At 40.0% G+C, this 20,299-nt stretch overlaps 1 protein-coding gene across 1 annotated transcript; it reads left to right on the top strand.

Annotated features, from left to right (window-relative positions):
- Window positions 1-9,482: 9,482 nt before the first annotated feature.
- On the top strand, window positions 9,483-20,299 carry TREML1 (triggering receptor expressed on myeloid cells like 1). Its single transcript, XM_007483848.3, has 6 exons — window positions 9,483-9,598; window positions 10,090-10,419; window positions 15,837-15,999; window positions 18,426-18,511; window positions 18,987-19,039; window positions 19,437-20,299. Exons 1-6 carry the CDS (start codon window positions 9,556-9,558, stop codon window positions 19,683-19,685), a joined length of 924 nt encoding a protein of 307 aa, XP_007483910.1. The 5' UTR covers window positions 9,483-9,555; the 3' UTR covers window positions 19,686-20,299.

Genomic DNA, 20,299 nt, shown 5'->3' with positions numbered 1-20,299 from the left:
TATTGTAGAGGTAATAGGGGGCCACTAGAATTTGAATAAAGCAGTGATGTGACTAAATATGTCCTTAAGGGCAATCGTTTTGGCAGCTGTTTAGAGAATAAATTGAAATGGGAAGAGACTTGAAGCATGAAGACGAATTATAAAGGCTGTAGCAATAACCCAGGCAGCTAGGTGGTACAGCAGATAGAGTGTTAGCCTTAGAGTCAAGACCTGAGTTCAAAACCCGCCTCAGATACATCCTAGCTATGTGGCTCTGGGTAAATCACTTAATCCTTTTTGCCTCGGTTTCCTCATCCGTAAAATCAGCTGGAGAAGGAAATGGAAAACCACCCCAGTATCTTTGCCAAACAACAACAACAACAAACAAACGAACCCAAATGGTGTTACAAAGAGTTGAACAAGCCTGAACAACAGCAACAAAACAGTAATAACCTAGGCAAGAAGTGATGGAGAGTCTGAACCCAAAGTGGTAATTATGTGAGAAGAGAAAAGAAGAATGTAGAGGCACAAAGAGCAATATTTGAAAACTAGTCATATATATGGGATGAGGGAAAGTAAAGAGTCAAGAATAATGTTAATGGGGGGCAGCTGGGTGGCTCAGTGGACTGAGAGCCAGGCCTGTAGATGGGAGGTCCTAAGTTTAAATCTGGCCTCAGACACTTCCCAACTGTGTGACTGCTGGGAGCCATCAGACCATGACGCCTTGACAGAGTCGTGATTGCCCACCCAACCCCCTTTTACATGACTTCTTTCATCAATGCCCCTTACCTATGAATTGGCATGATTATTATTCCCCCAGTCTCAAAAGAAATAATGCAAGAGCAAAACAACTGTACCCTAATTCTCCAAAACATCACCAAAAGATCAGACCCTCAAATCTAATCCCAAAAAGACTATCATAGATTACCTTTTACTTGGGTACATAATTCCCAGCAAAACCGCAGCTACAGGCCAAACCAAAAACTTCCCCACACACAGAAGCCTATTCTCATGAAGTCGGCATACAAATCAATCATAGAGGCCCAAGCAATAAGTACAAGTACACTAAGCTTCAGTGTGCCTCAGTGACTCGATCACACAAATCAGTAACTCCCTAGAAGTCATCAGTCTAAATTTGAATTGTGTTCCCAGACCCCTCAGCCTCCATGATATGATTGTTGAATTGTCTTCTAAGAACTGCTGATTAATTATTCCATTTTATTAAAAGCAATAAGTAATTTTCCTTGATTGTTTGTAAGCTCAAAACTTCTCACAGGGTTATGAGAAAATTAAGCCACCTGTGACAAAAATCATTTATCTTGTGTGCAACCTTTATTCTGTCTGTAATCACAATACAAGAATATAGAATGTTAATCTAGTGATTTGTTAAAAGTTGATGTATCATTTTTCCAATTATCTCTCTTTGATTTTGTGTATATGTGTGCCAAGAGAATGGGTATAAAAATAAAGATCAGACATCAGGAAAGTGGAGCAGCTCGGAGATGCAAAGCAATCCCATGGCTGTTATGATTAAGCTGTCTTCCATTTGTTATTTTTGTTGACTGATCATTCACCACCAGTCAGGATACCCTGGAGTCTCGGGCAAGGATGGACTTTGCCCTTGACATGTGACCCAGGGCAAGTCACTTGACCCCCATTGCCTAGCCCTTACCACTCTTCTGCCTTGGAGCCAATACACAGTATTGACTCCAAGATGGAAGGTAAGGGTTTAAAAAAACAAACAAACAAAAAGAATAATGTTAATGTTAGGAAACTAGGATACTAGAAGAAAAGTGATATCTTGAGAGAAATAAGGAATTTTGGAAGACCATCAGGTTGGGGAAAAGGGGAATAGATAAAATGAGTTCAGTCATAAACATGCTAAATTTAAGATATCTCCAAGGCATCTAGCTTGAAATGTCCAATAGGCTGTCAAGGGAGAGGGAGTAGAAAAAGAAGAGAGAAGAACCCAGGACAGAGACTAAAGGGACTTCAATGCTTAGGAACATGATATGGTCAATAAAACAGTAGATCAGATAGAAAAGGAGAGTTCAGCAAAAAATGACTCCAGGAGGCTGATGATGAAACATGCTATCCACCTTCTGACAGAAAAGGGATAGAATCAATATGCATAACAAGACATACATTTTTGAATATTGAAAATACAAGGATTTGTTTTGCTTGACTACATTTATTTGATGAAAAATCAGGTTTTCTTTTCTTTACTGGAGTAGGAGATTTGAGTGGATAACTAATCATATTTTGACACACACACCTCCCAAAAAAAGGAGAAAAGAAAGAAAACAAGATCATCGAAGCATTTTTAAATGCATTAATGAGAACAGAGGTTAAGAAGGAAATATAATTAAGGACAGCTTCGAATATAAAATGTTCAATTTATTTAAAAAGCAAGCAGTATGTAATATTCGTTATTTCACATATAATCCTCTTTTTTTTCTAGTCTGCTTTACATATGGAAATGGTCTTTATTGTGTTCACTAAATTCTGAATTTGTTTTTAAAAGATAAGATATTATAGATTGAAAAACCAAGAGAAAACAGTGTTATTAAAGCCTCCCGTCAGCGAGAAGCTTTATGGTAGGAAAATAGAAAAGGGATAGAAGTTTTGGATCCCGCGAAGGGCGTGAAGGAGCCAAGCTTTTGAGATGTCAATAATGAGTCAGTAATCAATTATTATTAATATTTGGGAGCCGCAGCCATGCTCCGATCAATGGACGTCACTGAAAGGCTATTTTCGCCCAGAGATCCCATTTAACAATACACTGGTCAGAGGATGATATAGCTCAGCTGGGAGAATGAATAGAAACTAATAGAATTAGAGAATGCTAGATATTAGCATTGGAAAAGAAAGAGAGAGACACCTGGCCGAAGGCCAGGCCTCAGGTGAAGATAGAGAGAAGAGAGAAAGGTGGAGATAGCAAACCTGTAGCTCGTCCAAGAAGGAGAAGAAGAAAGAGAGAGAAGAAGAAAAGGAGAGAGAGAGAAGAAGAGGAGGAGCTGGCCACAGGGCTTCCCAATTTATTCTCTTTGATACGCAAATGAACTCAATACATATTGATAAGTTACACAATGCCTCAATACATATAGATGAGTTACATAGTGTATTGCCATTGGCTAATTGCAAATTACGACAAGGTAAAGGTGGGGTTTTTATTCTCAGGTGAGTGAGACAAAGGGAAGCCAGGTTTTCTCGCCCTAACTTCAGCCATACTGGGAAAGAGTTCATTGCCATGTGCAGAATGGCCATGTGCCCATTCACAAACCTTGTCTCTTTATAATACCTATGTGCTAGACTGCTACAGTTATGGAACTCAAGAAAGGGTATCAATCATATCTAGGAGGGGAGATTAGTTAAAAGTGTCAAAAACTGAGGGCAGCTGGGTGGCTCAGTAGATTGAGAGTCAGGCCTAGAGACAGGAGGTCCAAGGTTCAAATCTGGCCTCAGACACTTCTCAGCTGTGTGACTCTGGGCAAGTCACTTAACTCCCATTATCTAGTCCTTACCACTTTTCTGCCTTGGAGCGAATACATAGTATTGACTCCAAGAAGGAAGGTAAGGGTTTATTAAAAATTAAAAGTGTCAAAAACTACAAAGAAGACTGAGAAAAGACATGAATTTTGTAAAGAAAGTTTAAAGAAAGCAGTACAGATACAAAATGTAAGCAGTCAGAAGCCTGATTATAATTTTGTTGTTCAGTCTTGTTCAATTCTTTGTGACCCTATTTAGGGTTTTCTTGACAAAGATACTGGAGTGGTTTGCCATTTCCTTCTCCAACTCAGTTTTTATAATGGCAAGAAACTAAGGCAAACAGAGTGAAGTGATTTACCAGGGTCACATATGTGAATCTTAAAAACTACTCAGACTGTACTTTAGAAGATTTGATTTTAGCTATTTCCTTATTGTAACAATGGAGATACTTAGTCTAACAAGAATCAGGAATGTATTGGGAACTTTTAAAATTACTCCACCCTAATTAGACATACTTTAGGGGAAGATAAAGTTGTAAACTCCTGATTGAACAATGAAGGTACTTAACTCATACCTTATAGTAAAGCTAGAACTTTAAGCTAAATCTATTTTTAGATCTAATACAAAAAGGTGTTAAGTGCCTGTAAGGGTTAAATTAATCACAAAAAGGTCAAGTAACTCACAAAAGGCAAGCTTAACAAAGAAGTGTGAAGTACCTTAGAAGATATAATCTAACCAGAGAAGGTGAGAACTAAAGATTGGTGAGAACTAAGAATGGGCAGTCCTGGAAAAAAGCATCTACTGTGATTGGTAGATGTAAAATTTAGGGGAGGTGACATAAGAGAAAATTCTCTTAAAAGAAGGCTAAAAGTCAGTTCAAGAGATTATTCTGAACTCAGTTCAGGAGATTGAGTTCAGTGGAGGACTGGAGCTTCCTTGGAGATGGTCGGTCTCAGAGTGATAAGATTGACTCCCTTTCACTTAGGCTCAGGAAGGCCACTTTGGCCAAGGCCTTTAGCCACTGCCTGGCTCAGCCATAGCTGGAGAAGTTTAAATTAATTCTCTCTTGTTTCCTTAATTCCTTCTCTCTATATTAAGTATCCATAATTCCCAGCTGACTTGGGTATTTTATTATTTGGGAATCATTCCTGGTGACCATTTAAATCTAGATTTAAGACAAAACACTAAAATTATTCTTACACATAGCTATTAAGTCTGAAGTCAGATTTGAACTCAGGAACATGAGTCTTCCTGATCCTAGGCCCAATGCTCTATCCCCTCCAACATCTTGATCCCATCTATTATGCCAGAAGAAAACGAGTGACAGTAAAGTGGAGGCAAACAAGAACAGATATGTCTTTTTAGGAGTATTTAAAAAATTCATTTAGTTTGAAAACACATTAAAAAATAACAGACTCCTAGCATGGGAATCACTACCTCAAAAGATATGATCCAACACTAGATTTTATCTTTTATTTATCTATTTTTTTGGCATTACAGTGGGCATAAAGTAGTAACTTAAAATTATTTTCTTTTTGCATTTCTCTGATTATCTGGGGATTTACTACTACTGCATTATTCCTAGAAATTTTCCTTCATTTCATTTATCCCATTTTTCTATTGTGGCCTTTTTTATGATTACTGAAATCTTTAGTTTCTCTATTTTTTTTCCCAATGAAATTTTTCTTGTGAAGATTTTTTTCCTTTCCTCTATTCTTTTCTGTTCTTTTATACAATGGAACTTTTCTTACTTTTTTGTTTGAGCTGATGATGGGAAGCTGGTCCAAGACATAACTACTCATCTTAACAGAAGTCTCATAATACTCTTTATGCACTTTAAATTCTAGCAAAACTCACTTGCTATTTGAACCAAAAAGGAAATATTCCATTTATCTCCCAATTTGTAAAGGGAACTCCTTGATGGATCTATCAGTCTATCTGTCTGTCTGTCTGTCTGTCCGTCTGTCTATCTTTATATAGGAAAGACTAGGAAAGCTTATTGGTAGAGGAAAGAAATAGTAGCCTTAACTTGTGAACTGAGATTTATACTTGCCAAGATTAATTTGCGTGACAGATAGAGAGACAGACAGATAGATAGATTAAAAACTTACTATGAACTATGCAGAGGTAACAAATAAAAGGAAACCAGATTGTCCCTGACCTCAAGAAGCTTGCATTCTAATAGGATAAGAAAACACAGAGACAGGGGCTGGAAAAGTGGGAAGTGAAGGAGGCACAGAATTTCTACATGGTAGACTCTTTGGAGACTGATGATAAAAATACATTCAGACCCATAAACCTCTGAAGAAAATCTTTACTAATAGACTAATGAATTTGGGAGGTCATGATTCCCATTAAAAACAAAATGGTACACAGAGACTGATACACTGTGGTACAATGGAAAGTAATGGACTTCTCCATTAGTCTCAATGCAATGTCCCTGAACAACCTGCAGAGATCAAGGAGAGAAAAAAAAACACTACCCACAAGCAGAGGACAAACAGTGGGAGTAAAAACACTGAGGAAGGACAACAGCTTGACTACAGGGGTGGAGGGGATATGATCCAGGAGAGACTGAATGAACACCCTACTAGGGAAACCATTAGCATGGAAATGGGCTCCATTGAGGATGCAGATGATACCCAGAGGAATCACGCATCACCAATGGGAGGGGTGGGGAGAGGGGGAGAGGAAAAAAAAGTGATCTTTGTTCCTAATGAATAACATTTGAAAATGACCAAATAATGTTTAAAAAAAATGAAATAAGGAATTATATGGACTTACTGACCCTAAGTCGGAATGAGACTTCTGAAAGGAGCATTGCTCTTAGTGTCTAGGAAATAAAAGTGTGTGTGTGTGGTGGGGGAAATATACTTTAACCTGAAGATAGTAGTTAGGTCCACAGTTCTGGTTCTGTGTTCTAGAGAGCCTAGTGCCTGAGGAGAATTCTCTTTCTGAAGAGGAAATCTGCAATCTATTCAAAGCTCTAAGAAATAGAACTCCCCTTACAGGAAATGAGTCACTGATAGTTTCTCCCTAGTTCCACTACTGAAAGTGCTAGGGATCTGCCTTCTAAAAGAACTTTAGCAAAAAGTTTCAGTGTTTTAATTTAAAACTGTGATAGGAAAGTTTGTTTTTCCGTGATTTGGAAGAGTAATAATGTTTGAGATAAAGATTCTGGCTGGAAGCAGAATGTCTTCATGTCCAAAAAAACTACACTTGGGGTAACCATGGGGCCAGCACAACAACACTGAGCAATGACCATGAGAAAGCTTTTGGAAACAATCCACCACAAAGACAATAATGTTATATGCATAAATTGTCCCTTCTTACATGTGTGCTTTTCTAATGTGCTTTGTCTGCTACTCATGATGAGAATGTGTGCCCCAGTATCACAGAGGAAATGTTTTATTGCTATATTTCTTAATATACTATTTCACTAAACTCCTTTTATTTGAATTCATTGCATCCGCTGGCATACTAAAAAAAAAATAAACACATTGGTGGGGGCTCATGAACTGTGGTTTTGAGTTTAATCAGATTCACAGATTTCCTTAAGCCCAGAATAGTCTTGGAGGGCCTCTTGTGAAGTGGTGTGGAAATACATTCATATCCATTACTGAATCTATATTTAAGAGGCAGTGAGGTGCAGCAAACTTTGTACCAAGGGTAAGGAAGTGTGGCACAATGGATAGGGCATTAAGGCATGGAGTCAGGAAAACTGAAGTTCAAATATGGCTTCAAACATGTTCTAGCTATATGGCCCTGGGCCAGTCATTTCAACTCTATTTACCTTATTATCTTAATCTACAAAATAAGAATAATAATAGCACCTAACTCCCAAAATTATTATGAGAATAAAATGAGATAATAATTGTAAGGAATTGTAGCACAACACCTGGTACATAATAAATGTTATATAAATTATATATATATATACATATATGTATATATATATATAGTGAGAGATCACTCAATGAAAGAAGAAAATAAACATTTATTAAGTACCTATTATGTGCCAGACATTGTACCACTTGTTTTATAAATATCTCATTGATTCCCACAGCAACCTGGGAGATAGGTGCTATGGTTATCTCCATTTTATAGTTGAGAAAACTGAGGCAGACTGAGGCAAGACAGCTTAGTCATCGAGCTAAAGTTCTGGGCCTGAAGTCAGGAATACCTGAGTCAAAATATAGCCTGACTACATTTACCAGCTGTGTTTCCCTGGAAAAGTCACTGGGCTTTGGCATCCCTCAGATTTTTTCATCCTCTTCTATAAAATAGGGAAAATAATAGTGAGGATGAAAGATAATACATAAAGCACTTAGCACAGTGCCTGACATATAGTAGGGGCTATATAAATGTTAGCTACTAGGATGATAAGCTAGATTTGAATCCTGGCCTTCCTGGAAAGTCTGTCCACTATATTGCTTAGCTAACTCTAACTAGTTTCAATGGTGAGAAACAAATGATATCTCCTTTCTTTGTCTAAGTTTCATCCTCTGTAAAACCAAGAGTTTGGATGTGGTCCCTAATGTGCTGATATTTTAGAAATCTGTGATTCCAAGACCCCAAAGAGTCTATTTCCCTCTTCTTCCATTCTCAAGTTGCCAAAAAGCTTCTCTTCACTTACTTGACCAGGATCCAGCTTGATAGTGTGCCAGGATTTCCCAGAGATCCTGTCCCTATGTCTGGGCAATAGTAAAGAATACTAAAAAAAAAAAGTAAAGAAAAATTTAAAAGTAAAGACTATTAAAATCGAGTGAGGGTGAAGGGTCAGAAGATTTGGGTTCTTATCTCAGTTTTGCCACTAATTCACTGAAGGGACCAACTTTGATTCAGTCCTTTCCCCTCTCTGAGGTGTGTGTGTGTGTGTGTGTGTGTGTGTGTGTGTGTGTGTGTGTGTGTGTGTAACTGGAGGAGGGGTTGCATTACATTATCTTTAATACTTTAACCCTGCTATTTTAGGATTTTTTCATCATTCCAGAAAGATCTGTGCTTAGAAGAATTCTCAATCAACCAAAAAAGCAATTATTATTCCTATACTATGCTTCACTCAACATGGAGGTCCAAAGACAAAAGCTAGGTAGTCGAGAGTTCTTAAGAAACTTCCGTTTGGCTGTAGGGAGGATTGGATGTGGAGTGTGGGGCCACAATAATTAGGAGATGGAAATCAAGAAGACCTCATGGAGAAGGGGACCCTTGAGCTAAATTTTGAAGAGCAATAACAGTTCCAAAAGTTGGAGATGAAAAATGAATTTCTGCCATAGGATATGCAATCACCAAGGTCAGAAATGAAATGTGATATAGTATAGGAAGAGCAGTTGGGCCAATTTGTTTGGAACATGGAAAGTAATTGTTATTTAGTCATGTCTCAACTCTTTGTGACTCTGTGGACCGGTTTTTCTTGCCATTTCTTACAATTTCCTTCTCCGGTGGATTATGGCAAATGATTTGGTAGGTAAAATGATTTGTCCAGTCAAACAGCTTAAGTGTCTGAGGTCAAATTTGAACTCAGGTCTTCCTGACCCCAGACCTAACTACCTGAAGGAGAGCAATGTGCAACCAATAGCCTAGAAGGGTAGATTGGAGCTAGATTATGAAGAGCTTTAAATGCCAAATGGAGGAGTTTCTGTTTGATCCTAGAATAATAGGGAGCCTCTTGGGCTTCTTAAATAAGGGAGCAACACAGTCAGACTTGGGCTTTAAGAACATGAATTTGACAGGAAGGATTGGCGATACTAGATGCTGAAAGACCAGTTGGGGGGCTTCTGTAATAGTCTGGACCTAGTGTCATCTCAGAAATGTTTTGGAGGTAGAATTAATGTGAGTTGGCAACTGATTCAATATGGCACCTTCTCCACTTCTGCCCCATCTCAACTCAATGGAAATGCCTATCAGCCTCTTGCTTTTTCACCCCCTTTGCCATATTCTACAGAGCCATCCCTACTTGGGTTACTGAGAGACCCATGTGACTATATCCTGAGAAAGCATTTCCTGCATCTGGGAGGGCCCTTATCATTCCAGACTGAGTCTCTGAGCTGTGCTGCTCCTTGGACAGTGGAACCTCCAGCTTGTCCCACTATGGGCTTCCTCCCACTCTTGTTCCTTCTCCTGGGTATTACAGGTAAGACTTAAAGGGAGCTGCCTTCTAAGTCCTGAGCACTCTGACACCTTCTTGAGTCTGCTTGGCATACTGATGACCTAGGCAGCCCTCTCCTTCCCTTCATTTCCTTAGCTCAGTGGTTCTAAACCTGGAATCTATGAGCAGATTTTATGTTGTCCATGAAATTGGACAGGAAGAAAATTACCTCTTTGTTTTAATTGATTTCCTTTGTGATCCTCTGTATTTTATTTTATGCATTTAAAAAATTAAAACATTATTTTAAAAATAATTAAAAATTTTAAAAACATTCTGAGAAGGGATCCAATAATGTACACACCCACACCCAGAATTCTTGCCTTAGATATCTCTAAGGACACCTCCCAGCTATATAGCCTACAACCCAGTCAATATCCCTAGTCAGAGAGGGAAGGATAGACCAGTGTTTTATATTCTCCTATTACCATAGTACCTGTCAGTACCACCTACTACACCATGTCCTCTTTCTTCCTCAGGTTGCATTGTCGAAGGTGTCCACGAAGTGCTGGAGACCATAGCCGGTAGCTCAATATCCCTACAGTGCCGCTATGAACCAAAAGATATCCGGGCCCGGAAGGTGTGGTGTCGAATCTTGCCCACAGGGTGCCGTTCTATTATCACTTCTGTTGTGGACAGGAGAGCCCCAGGTAGTGGGAAAGCCCACCTCACGGACCTTGGTGAAGGCTTACTCGAAGTGGTGATGGATGATGTGCAGCTGGAGGATGCTGGAGAGTATAACTGCATGGTGGATACAGCCACTGGACCCCAGGTCATACAAAAGTTCATTCTGAAAGTATTCCTTCCAGGTGAGTATCAGGTAGAAACTCAAGTTCAGTAAGTAACCAGGACTCTTGGATCCTACTCAAGTCCCTCCCTGAGGGTGCCTCCCAATAGCAAACTATGGAAAGAAGACATTAATATCCTTTCCTGTCTCTCCAGGGGGGAGGAAGCCACCCTGGGTGGTGAAGCCAAGATAAGTTGTCTATCTTCCAATAATAGCCCTTCCATCCCTAACTCTTTGCTGGTTTCCTAGTCATCTGGACACAAGACAATGTGCTTTTCTCTCCTATCCCCCACCCTCTTCATATCCTTCTCTTCAATCAATATTTTCAACATAGTACAACTTGTCTTTTTTTAAATGAGTAAGACAGGGGGCAACTAGGTGGCTCAGTGGATTGAGAGCCAGGACTAGAAGTGGGAGGTCCTGGGTTCCTATCTGTGTGACCCTGGGCAAGTCACTTGACCCCCATTGCCTAGCCCTTACCACTCTTCTGCCTTGGAACCAATATACAGTACTGATTCCAAGATGGAAGGTATGGGTTTAAAAAAAAAATAAGAAAGCAACATTACATAGTATACTGAGCATCTAAAATGGAATTAGATGACCTAGGTTTAAATCCTTTTTGTTCAGTTGCTTTCCCGCCATTTGGCTTTTTATGACTCAATTTTTAGTTTTCCTGGCAAAGATGCTGGAGTGATTTGCCATTTCTTTCTCCAGCTCATTTTACAGTTGAGGAAATTGAGGCCCACAGGGTGACGAGATTTGTCGAAGATCACATAGTCTGAGGCTGGATTTGAATTCGGGAAGAGGAGTCTTTCGGACTCCCAGTCCAGAATTCGATTCATTGCACCATCTAGCTGCCAAATTCTTACTCTATTTACTGCCTTTAAGTTATTTTACTTTTCTAGCGCTCAGTGTCCTTATTTGCAAAATAGAGAGATAGGGTTCGATTACATAACTTCTAAAATCCCTTTAACTCTTGATCCCCCAAACCATCTTTTAATTTAAAAAAAATCTTAGCTAGTCTTGATAGTGGTTTTGATAGAAAACTGTTTTGGAAAGTAGGAAGAACTAAGTTCAAGTCTTACCTCTGACATATGCTGACTGTATGACTTCTGGGCAAGTCAAATCTCTCAGTGCTATAGGCCAGAGGTATCAAACATGGTGGCTGCAAGAGTACCACCCAAACCACGTTAAAATGTAATTGGGAAGTATTTAAGAAAATAAATAAAAATACAATAAAAATAGATAATGTTTCATTTTAAAACTAAGTTAATATGCTGCCTAAGATAATCCTAATGAGTAGATTAATGCTCCCCATTTCTGTTTGTTCCACAAAACTATAAGGGAAAGGAACAAACATTTATGAGGTCCCTACTATATACTAGGCACAGTGTGAAGAGCTTTACAAATATTCTCTCAGATAATCTTTATAACTCAGAGAGTTCATTGCTGTTATTATCCCCATTTTATATTTGAGGAAACTGAGTCAAAAAGAGGCTAAGTTATAAAATTGCAGTTTCTCTACCTTCATTGGTAGAGGATGGGAACTCCCTTTTCCAGTGATTTCATAGGTCAAGTCCCTATCCTCTATGTTATTTTTATTGATAACACAGGATAAATATTAGATCCTAATTTTTTGTGTCCAAATGACAAAGAAAAATAAAGATAAATAGCATAAATCAGCAAAACCGACGACCACTTCAGCCATGTCTGACAGTATTTTCAGTAGTCCACATCAATAGGACAGTTAAGTAGAGCAATAGATGAAACATCAGTGTGAAATCAGGAAGACTCATCTTCATGAGTTCAAATTTGGCCTTGGATACTTCGTAGATGTGTGACTCTGGGAAAGTCATTACTCCCTGTTTGCCTCGGTTCCTCATCTGTAAAATGAGTGGAAAAAGAAATGGCAAACCCCTCCAATATCTTTGCCAAGAAAATCCCAAATTTGGACACAAAAATTTAGACGTGAAAGCCTGAACAACAATGTAAGTCTCCCACCTCTTCAAAGAAAGAAAGGATGTGATTTTTTTTAGCTCTTCTTTAGGGTCAAGCTTGAAACACTAGTTTTCATTGTTTTTTATTTGTTGAAATTATATAATTTTACCTTTTGGAAATGGATTTCAGTGTAAACCAGTAGGACCTACACGTATATATGCAGGTCATGATGAATTCAGCAGTTTAGAAAATGTCTAATTTGTAAATCCTTAAATGCATTTCAATCAGTTGTCATTGGGACCTGCTAAAGAAGTGTCTATCCTATGGTCAGGAAATGTTGAAATCGCACATACACTTTAATGGCAGAATCATGATTGGTCAACAACCAGGTAGATGGGGTCTGGAGTTTAGGCTACTATTGGGTAGGTTCATTTCATTGGAAACAAATGTGATGTATTTTATAGGATTGGAGCTAAATAGAATTTAGGAGCCTGAGAGAGAGGATGTAGGATAATGAGTGTGGAATCCATGAAAGTGGAGAAAGAGAAACAGGTTGATTGAAACTTTAGGATTAGAAAGAAAAGAAAAACGTCAGAATGCTTTGAGCTCATATTACTGTTCTTGCAGATTTTTCAGATCTTCTTTGCTGCCCTTTTTGCTAAATGGAAAATATCCAGATTATTAGCACCCAATTAAATCTAGGACCCTCAAAAGACAGTTTGATACAATGGAAATGGCAATGGTTCAAGAGCTGGAGGACTTGAGTTAAAATCCCAAGGCACCTTAACCATCCTAGGGCTCTGTTTCCTCACATGAAAAGTGAGAGGATTGAACTAACTAGACTCTGAGGTGGTATTCTTTTTTTAAAAAAATCCCAGGGACATCTAGGTGGCTCAGTGGGTTGAGAGCAAGGCCCAGAGACAGGAGGTCCTAGGTTCAAATATGACCTCAGACACTTAATAATTGTGTGACACTGGACAAGTCACTTAACTCCCATTACCTAGTCCTTACCACTCTTCTGCCTTGGAACCAATACCTAGTATTTATTCCAAGACAGAAGTAAGGTTTAAAAAAATCCTTTTACTCTTTGTATTAGACTTGATACTGAGTATTAATTCCAAGGCAGAAAAGAAAAATGGTAAGGGGTAGGCAATTGAAGCTATGACTTGCTCAGTATCACACAGCTAGGAAATATTTGAGGCCAGATTTGAACCCATCTTCAGACCTGGTGCTCTCTTCACCATACTATATAGCTGCCTCTCTCTGAGATATTTTATAACTCTAAATCTGCCATCCTTAGAACAGAGATATTATTGTAGAGGAAGGATGGAGAGAAAGTGGGCAGTTCTTTATAGAATCTGGTCCATGGATGGACTGGTTTTAGTCACAGGGTTCTCTAGAACAAATGCTATGGGGATGGGGAGAATGTCTTGTATTTTTTAAAAGCTCTTAGAAGTAAAATAACTATGTCGTTCAGTTGTGTCTGACTCTCTGTGACCCATGGACCATTCCATTCATGGGCTTTTCTTGGTAAAGTTATTGGAGTGGCTGGCCATGTCCTTCTCCAGTGGATTAAAGCAAACAGAGGTTAAGTAACTTGCGCAGGACCATTCACAGATAGTGAATATCTGAAGCCAGATTTGAATTCAGTTTTGCTATCCACTGACCTCCTATCCATCCAGCTGCCCCTAAAACAAATATAACCACACCATAAAAATATTGACATATTATAGGGAATCAGGAGAGCAAACCATTTCCCTTTCTCTGGGTCTTAGTTTCTTCAACTGTAAAATAAAAATTGTGTAGTTTCCATTCTTGCCCTAACCATCTCTCTTCCTTAATAGTCTAGGGTTTGGGTCCTCAGACTCCTGAAGATACCACATCTCTCCTCCCCTTAGTTCACAGTCTCTTTTCTGATTCTGGGAAGAGATAGCAGGACTGTGGGCGAGGATCATAGATTTAGAACAGAATTCAACTTCTCATTTTACATATAAGGAAACTGAGAGCCAGAGAAGGGCTATAGGCTGGAAGTGACAAAGTGGGAGTTTTCTCTGATTCTTCATCCAATAGTTTTCTTCCTGAACCAACAATAAAATAAATCCAAACCTGGCTGAACCTCTCTGGGTAGGGGGATGGACAGATGGGAGATAAGAGGAAGAGCAGCCCATAGTAACCTCAATTAGCTTATAACACACAGAGCAGAAACAGGGCTGGCCCTTAGATTAAAGTGTTTTGAACTTCTTTGAGTTGTGTGTGTGTGTGTGTGTGTGTGTGTGTGTGAATCCGTTATGTGTGTCTATAAGGATAAACACAGTATGCTAAGAGGTAAAAATACTTCCAGCCATCTCTACTCTTCATGTTGGAAGCTAATTTAGGCTACCCTGTGTGTATGTGTGTATACAAGCTGCTAGGTGGCACAGTGATAAGAGTTCCAGGCCTGGGGTCAGACTCACCTTCCTGAGTTCAAATCCAACCTCAGACACATACTAGCTGTATGGCTCTGGGCAAGTCATTTAACCCTGTTTGCCTTGGTTTCCTCATCTGTAAAATGAGCTGGAGAAGAAAACAGCAACCCCCCCAGTATCTTTGCTCAGAATATCCCAAATGGGGTCATGAATTGTCAGACATGACTGAAAACAACTAAATAATGATGACAACAATGGATGGGGAAATTTCCTTAGTAGGCATTTAAAACCTCAGTGAAATCATAGACACATTTAATGAGAGCTTTAGTATATTCAGTGAGAAACCTTAATTGCACTTTTTATTCAATTAAATTTTAAATGGTAATTTTTTCCAAAAACCTTTTATTTTCATCAGACACAATGCCAACCATACCTAAGGATAATTCAGCCCTGCTCAACCTATCCCCATCTACTGTTCTGGCTTCCTCACCTCTGGATTTACTATCTCTCCATCTGCCTACCTCTGTCCAACATCTTTTCCATTTTATCACAGTCATACTTGGGATGGGGCAACTGGAGCTTTGCCTAAGAGCACAATAATTTAAAGTATTTTGGTACCATTTGCCATCCAACCGTAATGTATAAAAACTGAGCTTAGCATTTGGTTAATGTAATTATGTATTAAAATAGGAATACAGCACATTTTGAGTTTAGGCTTCTTTACCACCCCACATGCCTATCCTGTCTTCCTCAGTAGCCTGATATATCCTCAGCATCCTATGGACACTTGCATACCTGCATCTCTCTCTACCTACTCAATTGGCCTTAAAAAGTTCATTTGAGAATGTTTCGAGCATCTTACCTCAAGCACAAAACCTGCTAGTTATAGCTTTGTACCTTCTGACCTTAAACCCTAATACCTCCTCAACTCTGAATTCCCTACCTTCTCATTTACAGCCTCACTACCTCCTTATTTCCCCACCATTGACCCTTCAAGCCTGTTTGGGTTGTAGGGTTCTACCTGTAGACAATGAATGCTTCTAACTAGCTAATCAAGGCCTTCTCTCTTTTTTTTGGGGGGGGGTTGTCTCTTCAGTGTCAAGGCAGGAAGAAGAGGAGGAGGAAAAGGAGGAGGTGGTGGTGGAGGAGGAGGAGGAGAAGGAAGATTACAAGGAAGAAACTTTGACTTTAGCTCCTATGGAATATCCTACAAGCAGTCCGAGCTTCAGCCCTGTGGAGCCCAACCGAGAAGCCTGGAGGTACTAGATCAATCAAGTCAGTCAACAATTATTTATGAAAAATATCAACAGTGTGCCAGACACTGTGGTATAGACCCTGGTTCAAATCAAGTCAACAACTTGTTTTTAGGTATCTACTCTGTACCAGGCTAGATCCTGGGAATGTAATGACAACAAATACGACAATCAGTACCCTCAAGGAATTTATGTTCTTTTGGAGGTCATATTCTATTTGATTATAAAATATACAGACTTAAGTATAGCCAGAATTAATAGTAGTTCGATATAAGGTATTTAAGATACTAGCTAGGGTGGGGATGAGGAGGGGGAATCAGAAAAGGTGACTCTATAAAAGGTGGTATTTGAACTGCATCTTGAAGGAAGAGAGGGATTCTGTAAGGAAAGAGGACATTCCAGGCAGAGGAGACAGCCAATCAAAGGTACAGAGAGGAGAGATGGAGTATTGTTTGTGAGGAGAAAGCCCCTTGAGCTGAATAATAGAGAGTGGAAAGGGGAGTAATTTATAATAATAATAAACTAGTACAATAATACAAAAAACTTCCTACCATGTGTCAGGCACTTTACAATTTTAACTGCACTTACAACAATCCTATGAGGAAGGTGCTATTATGATTACCATTTTACAGAAGAAGAAACTGAGGCAAAGAGTGGTTAAGTGGTTTTCCCAGAGCCTTGCTATTGTGTGAGGCTGAATTAGAAAACTCAGGTCTTCCTGACTCCAGGTCACTGTTTCTCCCATTGTACCATCTAGCTACTTAATATAATAATATATGAGACTGAAAAAATGAGTGGGAATTAGGTTGTGAAGGATTTTAAAAGGGAAGTGTAAACTTTATCTGAGAGGCAAGAGGAAGTGAGCCACTGAAGAGTAGGGGAGTAGCATGGTTGGATCTACTCTTAAGGAAATATGTTTTAGCAGCTAAGTATAGGAAATTAGAGTGATGAGAGATTCCAAGTAAGGAGACCAATTAGGAGGCCACCACAATCAGAGAGAATCAATTATTAGATTTTCAGTGTGAACATCTGGGCCTTTGAAATTGCCAAATACTAAAAATCCGCGTTCTATTTTATTATTTAGTTAGTTGTCTTTTTATTATTGCTGTTCAGTCATTTCAGTTGTGTTCAACATTTCATGACTCCATTTGGGGTTTCCTTGGCAAAGATACTGGAGTGGTTGGTCATTTCCTTCTTCAGCTCATTTTAAGGATAAGGAAACTGAGGCAGAGTTAAGTGACTTGCCCAGGGTTACACAGCTAGAAAGTATAGGAAGCTAAATTTGAACTCAAGAAGAGTCTTCCTGACTCCAGGCTTGGATCCTATCCAGTACTGGTTGTCTAAACTTTTTAAAAATGGAGAAAATGTTATAATGCAGATTAAGCTTAAAAGTCTGGCATTCCCAACTATTTTTCTTTCTTGAGAACTGGTTGTTAAATATTTACCAGCAGACCACTGATTAGACTCGCCTAAACAAAAGGTGAAAGGGGCTTGAATTATATGGTGGCTAGGGGAATAGAAAGATAATGAGTTCAAACAAGTTGCATTCAGGGTGTCTTTAGTTTGAAATGCCCAGACTATGCAATACGCAATCTGAGCTAGTGACTCCAGGGAGTCAAGTTTGCTAAAACACTGGGGTGGTAAAGGGTGTGGAAGGGCCGGATCTTCCAGTATCCCTTGCCTCCTAAGGACCAAATAAAACAGGAAAAGACACTGTTCTCTCCCCAGGGCTAAATCTGGTGGATCATACTGAGGCAGATGACCCATCAAGTCAATCATTCAGTCAGGAAACACTGGAAAAGTTCCTCCTGTGTGCCAGGCTCTGTCCTAAGTGCTGAAAATATAAAGGCAGTCCTTATTATTGTGGAGTCCAAGGGGCGGACACAACATGCAAACGACTGTATACAGAAACTCTATATCAGGCTTGATTAGAGAAAATCAATAGAAGGAAGCCACTAGAGTTAGAGGAGGTGGGGAAAGGCTTCCCGGGGGTGGGGGATGGGGGGAGTGGCATTTGGGATAGGACTTGAAAAATGTCAGGGAGGTCAAGAGGCTGAGATAAAGAAAAAACATTCTAGGCACAGGGAACCAGCAGAGAAAATGCCAGGAGTTGGGAGATGGAGCTTATTTGAGAAACAGCAAAGAGACCAATGTCATTGGATCACAAAGTATGTAGGAGCTGGAAAGTAGAAGCCTCACAAACCCTTCATCCTAGAGACCCTGTGAGTGTCCTAGGCGCACAGCCTTCCTTCTTACCCATTTCTTTGTTAAATTCTAAGCTGCTACTAAGAGCCATCCTTCTGAGGATTCCCCGACTACTGGTTTGTAGAAATCTCTACTGGTCTAGGGTTCCCCTGAGCTCCCACTCACCATCAGCCATCTCTTAACACCTTTAGGCTAAAGGCTGAACTTCAAACATTCTTGTCCTTTAGCATTCCCCTGGTCTGGGGTTCTGTGCTTCTTCTGGGTCTGCTACTCGTGGCTGCTGTGGTATTGGCTGTGATAGCTGGCAGGATGGGTAAGTGACTGCCATCATCTTTTTCATTTTGACCTTACTACTGTAGTGTTCATCTCTCCCAGAGCAATATAGACCAGGCTTCTGGGCTGGCCTTTGCTCCTCTCTTTCACACCAGAGAACTACCCCACTGGGCTTTTCCTTTATTTCCCCATCCACACAATGTATGTGACTTTGGAGAGGGGCAGCAAAATGGAGAGGGGGATGATAGGGCTAAGGGTGGATCAGCAAGTTGAGGTGGGAAGGTCATAGGTGGGGGATGGAAGAGGGGCTGAGAGGAGAGTTGAAAGAGAACAGTTGGTGGATCTGAAGATAGTTAGGGAAGATGGGGAAAAGCCAAATGGGATAGTCAGTGGCATAGACTTTGAGAAAGAGTTTGTCAGGTAAGGGGATCAGGGCTTGAGGGATTTTGAATGGGCATGATAAAAAGGGCTAAGGGTCCAAGGTCAAGAGAAGAATGTACTCTCTGTCTTACCAGGGGGCAAGCTGGACATTTGTGGGCCATCTCAAAGCAGTGAAACATCAGCCTGGGTAAGAGGACCCTGTGGTCACAGCACTATGTGCTGCTCCCTATAGCCCCATCACTGAGACCAGGAAGGTGAAGAAGTGCCCTGAGATGCAGGTCCCATGCCAACTCCTCCATAGATCTAGGCAGCAATTGTTATTTGCTCTTTTCCCATTCATTCTCTGCCCCCTCACCTCCCAGAAAGCTCTTATGCACCCTCTGCCATTCCCATGCCCTACTCCTAAAAAGATTATTCCCAAGACCTGGAAGGGGTAATATGCTATTCATTTGATCACAGAGGACAAGAGAAAGTCCTAGGTATGGAGGTCTTCTATATTTTTAATACAGATCCAGTCTGGGCATTACCCTTTCACTCTCTTCACCAGACTGCATCATTTTTCTATTTGTCTACTGCCATTGCAGGATACCAGGATGCCTGCTGAAGAGCCATCCAATGTGCCTTATGAGAAGCTGGGGACTCCTCCCTCGTTAGATGACACTACTTACACCAACCCGCCTCTAGGTCCCCCATCAGGAAAACCACCACCTCCACCTCCCCCAACAACCAAATCAGACCCCCAAGTCCATTTCAGTTCTAAGCCTGTGACATATGCAACTGTTGTCTTCCCCTCAGAGGCTGAGGATGGAGAGACTCCCAGTCAACCTACTTAGGTGCAAACTGGCCTTCAGTTCCCACCAAATTCATTTCCCACCTCAATTCCACCATGAAAGTATGCACATTAGGAGTGTCATTCCTGTGATCTGGAACTGTCTACCTTATATCATAGAACCAAAGAATATTTAGATTTTCGAGATCTTGCCTCCTTGTTGGAATGTAAGCTCCCTGACGGGGGTATGTCCCTCGCACAATGCCTGGCATATAGTAGAGGCTTAATAAATTCTTGCTGATTATCTATTCAAATCCCCTCATTTCAGAAAAGGGAAAATTCAGGCCCAGAGATGACTGTTGACCCATAGCAATGATACTAACAACTTTCATTACAGGCCTTTGATTCAAAAAACTCTTTCCTCCCAAAAAATCCTGTGAAGGAGGTAGCACAGGAACTTCTTATTATTTGACATGGAAATGAAAGGTGGGAGCTCAGAACTTTGAGTGGAAACTCATGTTTGAGCCCTAGTTAAATGGTTTACCTTGAATAGCATAACTAACCAGTGTCTGTGCTGGAGATCAAACACAAGTCTAAAAGGAATTACCCTTCACAATTCTAGGGCTGCTACAATTTTATTATCCAAATGTGAACTCAATAAACTCTAATCAGCCTCAA

This window comes from Monodelphis domestica, chromosome 2, assembly GCF_027887165.1.
Source record: "Monodelphis domestica isolate mMonDom1 chromosome 2, mMonDom1.pri, whole genome shotgun sequence".
Classification (NCBI taxonomy): Eukaryota; Metazoa; Chordata; class Mammalia; order Didelphimorphia; family Didelphidae; genus Monodelphis; species Monodelphis domestica.
The sequence above is the reverse complement of the archived record's forward strand: the minus strand, read 5'-3'. Positions and strand labels throughout refer to the sequence as shown.

Coding starts and splice junctions, on each gene's coding strand:
- TREML1 (XM_007483848.3), top strand. CDS start 9,556: ATGGGCTTCCTCCCACTCTTGTTCCTTCTCCTGGGTATTACAG. Junction 18,512..18,986: donor TGTGATAGCTGGCAGGATGG/GTAAGTGACTGC, acceptor CTGTCTTACCAG/GGGGCAAGCTGGACATTTGT. Junction 19,040..19,436: donor GCAGTGAAACATCAGCCTGG/GTAAGAGGACCC, acceptor CTGCCATTGCAG/GATACCAGGATGCCTGCTGA.